This window comes from Rhinoraja longicauda, chromosome 2 (assembly GCF_053455715.1).
Source record: "Rhinoraja longicauda isolate Sanriku21f chromosome 2, sRhiLon1.1, whole genome shotgun sequence".
NCBI lineage: Eukaryota > Metazoa > Chordata > Chondrichthyes > Rajiformes > Arhynchobatidae > Rhinoraja > Rhinoraja longicauda.
Window position 1 is genome coordinate 64,933,706 of NC_135954.1, and position 11,738 is coordinate 64,945,443.

General features: G+C 45.8%; 1 protein-coding gene across 1 annotated transcript; it reads right to left on the bottom strand.

The window, feature by feature from the left end:
* Positions 1-835: 835 nt before the first annotated feature.
* med10 (mediator complex subunit 10) lies at positions 836-10,880 on the bottom strand. Its single transcript, XM_078428254.1, has 4 exons — positions 10,673-10,880; positions 8,257-8,340; positions 6,829-6,931; positions 836-1,859 (listed from the first exon to the last, which is right to left on the bottom strand). The coding sequence occupies exons 1-4, from the start codon at positions 10,792-10,794 to the stop codon at positions 1,761-1,763; spliced, it is 408 nt and encodes a 135-aa protein (XP_078284380.1). The 5' UTR covers positions 10,795-10,880; the 3' UTR covers positions 836-1,760.
* Positions 10,881-11,738: the final 858 nt, after the last annotated feature.

Sequence of the window (11,738 nt, forward strand, 5' to 3'; positions counted from 1 at the left end):
ACTTATCCACACCATCTAAGTTGACCCAACGAGCTAGTCCCGTTTGCATCCATTTATCTGTCCAAGTGCCTTTTAATTATCATAATTGTGCCAGCCTCTACCACGCTCTGTCAGCTTATTCCCTGTTCGCACCCCCCACCCCCCACCTTTGCTGAAAGGTTGTCTCTCAAGTCCATTTAAATCTTTCACTTAAACCTGTTTTCGATTCCCTTTCCCCTATCCTCAGATTCTCTTACTGAAGTTGCTTTAGTACTCAATTTTATTTTTAAGTTGATGTGGGCAGCACAGCAGGTCATGACCAGAGATTAATGTAAATGGGTGCACAATGTCAGTGCAGACTCGGTGAGCCAAAAGGTCAATTTCTATGCTGTATCAGCCAAAGTAAAGCAACAAAATTGCTGTTTTGAAAAGGCAGTGTAAATTGAAAACGATTGTATGTTATTCCTAGTGTAAGAAAATAACTGCAGATGCTGGTACAAATCGAAGGTATTTATTTCACAAAATGCTGGAATAACTCAGCAGGTCAGGCAGCATCTCAGGAGAGAAGGAATGGGTGACGTTTCGGGTCGAGACCCTTCTTCAGACTGATGTCAGGGGGGCGGGACAAAGGAAGGATATAGGTGGAGACAGGAAGATAGAGGGAGAACTGGGAAGGGGGAGGGGAAGAGAGGGGCAGAGGAACTATCTAAAGGTGGAGAGGTCAATGTTCATACCGCTGGGCTGTAAGCTGCCCAAGCGAAATATGAGGTGCTGTTCCTCCAATTTCCGGTGGGCCTCACTATGGCACTGGAGGAGGCCCATGACAGAAAGGTCAGACTGGGAGTGGGAGGGGGAGTTGAAGTGCTCAGCCACCGGGAGATCAGGTTGGTTGAGGCGGACTGAGCGAAGGTGTTGATCGAAACGATCGCCGAGCCTGCGTTTGGTTTCGCCGATGTAAATAAGTTGACATCTAGAGCAGCGGATACAATAGATAAGGTTGGAGGAGGTGCAGGTGAACCTCTGTCTCACGTGGAAAGACTGTTTGGGTCCTTGGATGGAGTTGAGGAGGGAGGTAAAGGGACAGGTGTTGCATCTCCTGCGGTTGCAGGGGAAAGTGCCCAGGGATGGGGTGGTTTGGGTAAGGGACGAGTGGACCAGGGAGTTACGGAGGGAATGGTCTCTGCGGAACGCAGAAAGGGGAGGGGATGGGAAGATGTGGCCAGTAGTGGGGTCCCGTTGGAAGTGACGGAAATGTTGGAGGATGATTTGTTGGATATGTTATTCCAAAATAGCTTTATGTACTCATAATTTTCATACTACCTATCCTTTTAAAATTTATAATTTGTATTATTAATAATCAAATAAAAAAGTTTAAAGAAAATTCCATTAAGCATTCTAGTAGCAAAGAGCTTATTTTATTACAAAAATTGCTGAACAGACCAGCAATATAGAAAATGAACTCATCGAGTCTACTGGTACAAAAGTATCTCAAAATCAGTTTTAACTAAATTCATCCACCCATACAATTATGATGTTGCCTTTATGTTATCAAACACAAACCAACTAAATCCATTCAATGTTAGCAGTAATGCAACCAGAATGTAAAAAGGCATTTCCTTCTTTCTCAGTGATATTCTGCTGAACTTCATGTATAGGAAACAAATGTATTCCTTGAAAGCAGTCAAGAATAATTCCTCAGGCTACAAAAAGCTAGCCACAATCAGGTTAGTTCCATGGAAAAAAGCAATATATTTCCACAAAATAAAACACATTGGATCTAGCTACGTGGGCAGATGATCTTCACATCGGATAGCTCGGTACTTGGACATTTCTTCAGGAAAAACTTTGCTCAGTTCATGAATCAAAAGACCCTTGAATTTCTGAAATGACAAAAACAATAATTAATTGTATATATACAATATAATTGTACAACACACAGATCCACCAGTTCTGCAAGAATCACAATGCCATTCTCAACCAATTCCATCTGCCTGCACATGTTCGGTATCCCACTATTCCACACATGTTCCACGTGTCTATCTAAATCTCGCTTAAATGTTGCCATCATATCTGCTCCTAACACAACCATTGGCAGTTGCAACGTAACCGTACAACTTTTACACTCAACGTTCCATCCAGTAAAAGCCAAGCATGTCGTATGCCTTCTTTACTACCACATTCACTTATATTGCCACTGTAAGCAAACTATGGACTTGCATCCCACGATCTTTCTGTATATCAATGCTCTCAAGAGTCTGGGTATTTACAGTGTACTTTCCTCTTGCATTTGACCTTCCAAAATGCAACTCCTCAAAAAAATTAAACAACATCTGCCATTTTCCCCCCATATTTCCAACTGCTTTATATCCTGCTGTATCATTCTCATATCCACAACTCCATTATCACAGAGGTCCCAGCACCGACCCTTGACACAATGTTTAAAACTAGCAAGTTTCAATTCATAAGTCATTGTTTTTAGTTAATTTGTTGCCTTAAGTGTCTTGAAAGGTATCTCCTCTGACTACCACCTTCATGTTTGTGTTCTCTCTACAGATCAAGTATATCAGGATGTTAATTAAGGGTGACACTTCTACTTTTAAAACAAGAGGAAAGCAATTATAAAAATACACACATCAAAATGGAAGGATGACCACTTATTAATTCGATCATTTGCACTACTATCACGATATTTTCCCCATTTAAAAAATAATACATCAGTACTTAATTACCATTGTGGAGCAGCATAGTGGTAGAGTTACGGCCTTACAGCGCCATGGACCCGGGGTCGATCCTGACCATGGGTACTGTCTGTACGGTGTTTGTACGTTCTACCCGTGACCTGCGTGGGTTTTCTCCGGGATCTCCAGTTTCCTCCCACACTCCAAAGACATAGAGGTTTGTAGGGTAATTGGCTTTGGTAAGATTTTAAATTGTCCCTAGTGTGTAGGATAGTGTTAGTGTTTTGGGATCGCTGGTAAGCGCAGACTCGGTAGGCCAAAGGGCCTGTTTCCGGGCTGTACCTCTAAACTAAAACTAACTGCCAGAGAATAACAAAGACAATTAACATCCAAACTGTTTGTTCATCAGTCACTGAAAGTGAGCACAGCAGGCAGTGAAGAAAGCTAATGACATGTTGGCCTTCATGACAAGAGGAGTTGAGTATAGGTGCAAAGAGGGCCCTAGTGAGACCACACCTGGATTACTGTGTGCAGTTTTGGTCTCCAAATTTGAGGAAGGACATTCTTGCTATTGAGGGAGTGCAGCATAGATTCACTAGGTTAATTCCCAGAATGGAAGGACTGTCGTATGTTGAAAGACTGGAGCAACTGGGCTTGTATACACTGGAATTTAAAAGGACAAGAGGGGATCTTATTAAAACATATAAGATTATTACGGGATTGGACTCACTAGAGGCAGAAAACATGTTCCCAATGTTGGGGGAGTCCAGAACCAGGAGCCACAGTTTAAGAATATGGGGTAGGCCATTTAGAATGGAGATGAGGAAAAACATTTTCACTCAGAGAGTTGTAAATCTGTGGAATTCTCTGCCTCAGAAGACAGTGGAGGGCAATTCTCTGGATGCTTTCAAGAGAGAGCTAGATAGAGCTCTTAATGATAGCGGAGTCAGGGGGTATGGGGAGAGGGCAGGAACAGGGTGCTGATTGTGAATGATCAGCCATGATCACATTGAATGGCGGTGCTGGCTCAAAGGGCTGAATGGCCTACTCCTGCACCTATTGTTTTTTGTCTATAATGGTGTACAGGTGTTTAACATTACATGACCAGTTTAATTGCACTGTATTTTTAAACATTTATGTAAACATAGGTTTAACTTGATTCAAATCTGACAGACCTGGCACAGAAATTTGAAACAGCTTATTGAATTCACAAGGGTTTACGGAAACAAAGTCACATTCCACAAGAGGCAGAAAGAGATGTAGATTCCACACAAGGTAGACACAAAATGCTGGAGTAACTCAGCGGGACGGGCAGCATCTCCAGAGAGAAGGAATAGGTGACATTTTGAGTTGAGACCATTCTTCAGTGATTCCATATAACATGGGTAATGATGATTTGCAATATTAAATACATTTTGCTGATTCTCAAAGCTCTGTAAAAACAATGTCTGGCCCATCCCTTCCTATGCATTTGGGCACATTATGCCATAGATAACAAGATGATTAATGTGTGCCCTTCAACAGTGACTTAAACGTCACCGCAACCAAAAATAGGTCTAATCAATTGGACCAGACAAGAAAGTTCACCTTTTTGTTCCAGTTTAGTTTGTTTCATGGTAGATAAATATAAAGTCACCATAGACCAAAGAAGATTCTACCTTTTTTATTGCAGCATTCACAGCCTGAGAGGTTTGCAGAATTCATGTACTTTTTAGTTCACAAGTTTGCTTTTTGTATGTAAGCTGTATTATGATTTATTGCTCCCCAGGTATTCTGCCTTTAATCAAACCAGGTCTGCTACAGCATGACGGTAAATGAAACAGATTAGGAAAATTGCTGGTACAGCAAAAACAATAGTTTTACTGAATTGATTAAATATACAAGGGCATAAATATTATATATGTGCAGTTTTGACCCCATAATCCAAACCAATACTAGAAATGTATTCCTTTGAGCCATTTGAATTTACTAAATGAAAGCACAGAAAATGGCTGTGCATAAATTGACCAGAGATTCACACCTTGTATGGCTCTCATAAAGTAAAAGAACCTCAAGACTGATAGCAGTAAAAGCAAAATAACATACAAAAAAAATCTCCAGATATCGCATCAAATCTCTGACGAATGACAAAACTATTCCATGAAACTGAAATAATGATGTGCCGAATATTGAAGGGCTCTCCCATAAAAATGGCATATTGTGCAATGGTTTTGCCAAGTCTATTTGGTTCCAATGGACTTGAATTCAACGTGAAGTGAGAGGGGCTGTCCTTAACATCAAGGCAGCATCTGTTGAAAATTGATCATCAAGGAGAACCAATAGGAAACTCTTCGTTGTTGGTCTCAACTTATACAAAGGAAAACTTGTGCCAAATGCAGCCATTGGGAGTTCATTCACCCCAGCCCCAGGAATGGTGTACGAGGCCCAAATATTTCCAGCTGCTTTAATTATCACTCCATTATTAGGCAAGATGTGAGGCGGTGAGCTGATGTTTGTACAATGTACAATTCCATCTGCAACTCAGCAGAAAAGAAGGCAGCACATTCCTGCATGCACCAAGGCCAGGATAGCAATCAGACATAGGCTGCTGAGCAGCAAACAACATCAATATTACATGTTCCAAGCACTGACATTTCTAACAAAGCAAAGTTTAATCATCTATTGTTCACATTCAACCTCATGATTATTGCCAAGATCCATACCACTAACATCCTGGATTTGAGGAAGTGAGGGTGTATAGTAAAATAGATACCTATACCACAGCCCAGGTAAAAGGCAATGACGTACCTCTTTGCATTCCAAAACCATTCCACTACCTACAAGATACAAGCCAGAGGTGTGGTGGAATATTTTCCATTTAGTTGGAACAAGCTCCAACAACATTTGACAAAATCCAAGACAAATCAGCCTGTTTAAATGGTACTACATTCATCCCACCAAACATTCACTAACTCTATCACCGGTGTACTGTACCCACAGTGTGCACCAATTACAAATTTCTTGCTAAGTTAACTTGCTAAGGCTACTTTGAGTCACAAACTCACAGCCTCTACTATCAGGAAAGACAAGACCAACAGAACATGGGAAACATGTTGGGTTCCCTCAAAGACATTAAGATTTAGAAATACTCTGTAATTTACAATCTGGAATTATCTACCTAACAATGGTGTGGGATCACTTTCTCCTGAAAGATTTAATGCAACAGCTAACCGAAAGCTTGGTTAAAGTGACAAATGTCATAAAATATTGTAAAAGGAAAATATAGACAGAAGTTTAGGAAGGCATTTCCTGACGTTAAACTCTAAACCAGGGAGCTCCGAACTATGGCCCGCGGGCCACATCCTGCCCGCCACGAGATTTTATCCGGCCCGCAGCAAGCTCTTAGACAGCGGGGACTGGAGGCAGAAGCTGCCGGTGAAGATTCGCCGGAGAGCGGATCGCCAACGACCCAGAGCCGGGACAATGTGAGAGATCACAGTGCCCCCTCGTAAACAACAAACTCAAGGAAACTTCCCACCTCGCCGCCGCCAACTTCTTCACAAAAATATAATTTTGACAATTAATTTTACATTTTCAGCATCTTTTGATTCTCCTTTTTCATCAGTTGTGCAGCACAATTATTACCTCTATCATCAAAATCCTCTTGCAATCTAGATTTTCTTTTTACTATAATTTACATGCAAGCCTTGACTGCGTACACGTGCTTAACCCATTAGTGCGCCGAACTTCAAAATGAGAACCAAAGGTGTTGCCCAGTTTCTTAACGAGTGCATTCCAAAATACCAATACATCAAAACTTCAACCAAGATTAGAATTTTTTAAAATCTAATTGCATATTTCTTTAATCTTTATTTTATTACAAATAAAACATAAATGCCACATGCAAACAAAGGCTTGCAACATTCAGTCAGAACCCTGCCTTCTTCCTAAAAATTCTTAGGGCAATGCAATGGACAACAAATTCAATTCATAAACGCTTCCATGGGTACTAGACAACATTGAAATATTTATTTTCTATTTTTCTTGCAGACAATTTCATCTTTGATTTAACACTCCTTGTTTAACTGTTATATTTCTGACAGGGCCTAATCTTATTAAGTACTCATCTCTGATGATCTCTTAGAATTATGCGTTAACCACTGTTTACAAAAGCATTCATCCGATTGCATACCTTTAGGGTATCAATTTTCCCTTTGACTTGTTCATTCTTGGCCAAGGCTCTCTCAAGGCATTCTTTGGTGTAAAGTTGAGGATTTCGACCTTGATCAATGTATCTGTATGAAAATTCAATAACTTCCATATTAAGGTGCATTTTTTCATGATATCGCTCAAAATATTGCGCAAATCATTACCAGAGTCTCGAGATATTAGAAGTGAAATAATGGCAAATAAGTCATAAGTAATGTCAATCAATGACATCTCTGACCATTCAATCTCACAACACCCATTACCAACTTCAGTTCCTCTATATTCACCACTGGAAACTAACTACCATCAATCTTTTACTTTCAAATCCACATCTGTCTAAATTTGTGTCTTTTATGTTTTGATACCTGTGCAACTGTTTATCTACTCAGTTGATACCCATCTCCATTCTGATCCCCATCTCCATCCCCATCAAAACCTTTACTCTCTCCCATCCCTATCATTCCAAATAGTGCAAGTCGTAACTTCATAATGTGATAAGGAACACAATATTCTCATAGCAGAACATGTATTATCAATCCATCACCAAAACTACAAGAGCATATTAGATTCTATAAAGATTCCAAAATCTTTAATATTATCCCGTTAGCAAAGTTGCCTTAACTTCATTATCACATTGGGCCAGATTGATGCTCACATCGGACGCCGGGAACGTGTCTGGAGAGGGAAGCCACCGAGCCTGGCTCCTGCTCATTCCAGAGGACCGGAGAGGAGGGTGAATGGAGTCGGCGACAGCAAACGCTAGAACAAAGGGTCGGTAAGAAGAACTGAGGTCTTACCTTCCATGCCCTCAAGGTCGGCTGAGGCTCTGGGGCATAAAAGGCTGAAGCTGGACATGCAAGGAGAGGGGCAACGGTTCGTTGGACAATCCAGATGGAGACAACAGCGGTTACGGGGCTTTATGGCGAGCTGCAGCTGGAACTCTGAACATGGTGCCAAAAACAATGAACCATTGGACTTGTCACTGTAATACTCTCTCCACACTCTGCTTCAACAGGTGAAAACATCTGAAAGATTCACATGTCAAGAGGCCACCTAATTACTTCCTCCTGCTATCCTTACTACCAGACTGTCAAATCCTCCCAAATCCTGACCAAAGATGTTTCTCTTCCAATTTTCCTTTTACTTTCTAAGATCTAAGATGATCCAATTGATACACTGCTCACTCAACTTCAATCCCCCTAAACTGATAAAAACCCAACAAGGTTTTCTATTCCAATGTAAATAATCCTCTATCTGCTAGAATCACCATTGGAAATTAAGCTCTACACCGAGGAAATGCATTGTTCAAACATCAATATTTTGTTTGCTATCATGCTGTGTTGTAGTCATTAAAATTCATTGTGTCAGAAATGTTTATTGCTGCAAACTTTAAGCCAAAATTAATACTTACTCAAATACTTCTAGCGGCACATTAATATCATGCAGCTGTTGTCGGCATTTGTCAACATCTTGTAGTCCACTAATCATAGAATTTCTAAATATAAAAACAAAGTTATGCTTTACTGTTACATTTCATCAAAGACGTACAGGTATGTAGGTTAATTGACTGGGTAATATGTAAAAATTGTCCCTAGTGTGTGTAGGATAGTGTTAGTGTGCGGGGATCGCTGGGCGGCGCGGACTCGGTGGGCCGAAAGGGCCTGTTTCCGCACAGTATCTCTAAATCTAAAAAAACGTCCATTATTTATTTTAGTCATTTGGTGCAAAACCATATTAATTACTTGATCAGATTAATAAATATAATGTAGCTTTCGTCTCATGCTTGAAAATTTTGTTGTGCAGATATGGCATAGAATACTTAAGTTTTAGGTATTTGTTTGGCTTTTTAAAACTGTATTTGCATTACCTTTTAATTTTAGATGGCTGATATCTATAAATTATTGGATTATTCTGGTATTACTCGTCGCCAAAGTCTGATTTTGAGGGACAAATTACAAATTGAATACTGAAATAAAATTTTGCATCTTACAATTTGGTCAACCCACTAAATTAAAACAAGTGTCTGAAGCACACAAAACCCAAAGTGCCTGCAGGCCTGGGAGTTTGCATCTCATTTACTAAAATGATCAATGAGACTGCATTCAGAAGAATATTCAACAGTTAGCAAGTAACAGAATAATCCCAACGTTTCCATTAGCAGAGAATGCATCTTTCCCTGCCCTTACCCAAACATCTCACTGCTTAAATCCCCTTTCACCTTAATCCCCCATCCCAAACATCCCTCCCTCTCCCCCTACTCAATCCCCCCTGCCCTGGCACCTCCTTCATGCCCTGGCACACCATCCCCCTTCCATAACACCTCCCTCCTGCCCTGATCTACCTCCTCTGGCCCTGACACACCACCTTCCTGCCATATCCTGGTACCCTCCTGTCTTGGTCTACCTCAACCTGCACTGACGTACTGCCGTCCTACCCTGACACTCCTTCTCCTGCCTTGTTGACACATCTCCCTCCTGTCCTCCATCCCTCTCCCCTGTCCCTGGTCTCCATCCCTCCCTCCTGTCCCTGGTCTCCACCCCTCCCCCTCCCCCCCTGGTCTCCCTTCTGTCCCTGGTCTCCATCCCTCCCCCCTGTCCCTGGTCCCCATCCCTCCCTCCATGGTCTCCATCCCTCCCCCCTGTCCCTGGTCCCCATCCCTCCCTCCATGGTCTCCATCCCTCCCCCCTGTCCCTGGTCTCCCCCCTGTCCCTGGTCTCCCCCCTGTCCCTGGTCTCCCCCCTGTCCCTGGTCCCCATCCCCCCTGTCCATGGTCTCCATCCCTCCCCCCTGTCCATGGTCTCCATCCCTCCCCCCTGTCCCTGGTCTCCCTCCTGTCCATGGTCTCCATCCCTCCCCCCTGTCCCTGGTCCCCATCCCCCCTGTCCATGGTCTCCATCCCTCCCCCCTGTCCCTGGTCTCCACCCCTCCCTCCTGTCCCTGGTCTCCACCCCTCCCCCTCCCCCCCTGGTCTCCCTTCTGTCCCTGGTCTCCATCCCTCCCCCCTGTCCCTGGTCCCCATCCCTCCCTCCATGGTCTCCATCCCTCCCCCCTGTCCCTGGTCCCCATCCCTCCCTCCATGGTCTCCATCCCTCCCCCCTGTCCCTGGTCTCCCCCCTGTCCCTGGTCTCCCCCCTGTCCCTGGTCTCCCCCCTGTCCCTGGTCCCCATCCCTCCTGTCCATGGTCTCCATCCCTCCCCCCTGTCCCTGGTCTCCCCCCTGTCCCTGGTCTCCCCCCTGTCCCTGGTCTCCCCCCTGTCCCTGGTCTCCCCCCTGTCCATGGTCTCCCCCCTGTCCATGGTCTCCCCCCTGTCCCTGGTCTCCCCCCTGTCCCTGGTCTCCCCCCTGTCCCTGGTCTCCCCCCTGTCCATGGTCTCCATCCCTCCCCCCTGTCCCTGGTCTCCCCCCTGTCCCTGGTCTCCCCCCTGTCCCTGGTCTCCCCCCTGTCCCTGGTCTCCCCCCTGTCCCTGGTCTCCCCCCTGTCCATGGTCTCCCCCCTGTCCCTGGTCTCCCCCCTGTCCCTGGTCTCCCCCCTGTCCCTGGTCTCCCCCCTGTCCCTGGTCTCCCCCCTGTCCCTGGTCTCCCCCCTGTCCCTGGTCTCCCCCCTGTCCCTGGTCTCCCCCCTGTCCCTGGTCTCCCCCCTGTCCCTGGTCTCCCCCCTGTCCCTGGTCTCCCCCCTGTCCATGGTCTCCCCCCTGTCCATGGTCTCCCCCCTGTCCATGGTCTCCATCCCTCCCCCCTGTCCCTGGTCTCCCCCCTGTCCATGGTCTCCATCTCTCTCTCTCTGCCCGCCCCTCCCTCCCTCTCCCGCGACCCGCCATCGCTCTCACAGCTTCTGATTGAGGCCCGCCTGGCTGCTGGGCTGGAAGTCGCTGACGATGATGCCGAGCTGACGGATATTCTCGATGAATTTCTCCAGATGCTCCTCCAAGCTGTCGAACTTCTCCGCCATGGCGCCGCGCCGCCCCGCCCCGCCGCACCGCGCAGCTACAGACAGCGACAGCGACAGACAGCGCTCAGGCCGCCATCTGCGGCACTTCCGCCCCAGCGCAGGGGCGGCCGGGATACAGGAGGGAGGAGCTCCCGCGGTCCTCCGGCAGCAACAGCGGGCCGGGCCGGGCCGAGCTGGAGTGGAGTGTGCTGGGCTGGACTGGACTGGACTGGACTGTGCTATGCTGGGCTATGCGGGGCGGGGCTGTGCTGGAGTGTGCTGGGCTGGGCTCTGCTATACTATACTATGCTGGGCTGGGCTATGCTATGCTGGGCTGTGCTGGGCTGGGCTCTGCTATACTATGCTGGGCTGGGCTATGCTATGCTGGGCTGGGCTGTGCTGTGCTATGCTGGGCTGGAATGTGCTATGCTGGGCTATGCGGGGCGGGGCTGTGCTGGAGTGTGCTGGGCTGGGCTCTGCTATACTATGCTGGGCTGGGCTATGCTATGCTGGGCTGTGCTATGCTGGGTTGGGCTGTGCTGTGCTGGAGTGTGCTGGGCTGGGCTCTGCTATACTATGCTGGGCTGGGCTATGCTATGCTGGGCTGTGCTGGAGTGTGCTGTGCTATGCTATGCCGGGCTGTGCTATGCTGGGCTGTGCTGGAGTGTGCTATGCTGGGCTGGAGTGTGCTATGCTGGGCTGGAGTGTGCTATGCTGGGCTGGAGTGTGCTATGCTGGGCTGGAGTGTGCTATGCTGGGCTGTGCTGGAGTGTGCTGTGCTGTGGATGGATGCTGTGTTAGCTTCTTGCATGCTGACCAGAGTCAAGAGTGTTTAGTTGCCATATGTACCGACAAGAGAACATTGAAATTCTTGTTGTCAGTAGGACAACAGACTTGTAAACACAATACTAACAGGTAATATTCACAAAATGCTGGAGTAACTCAGCAGGTCAGGCAGCATCTTG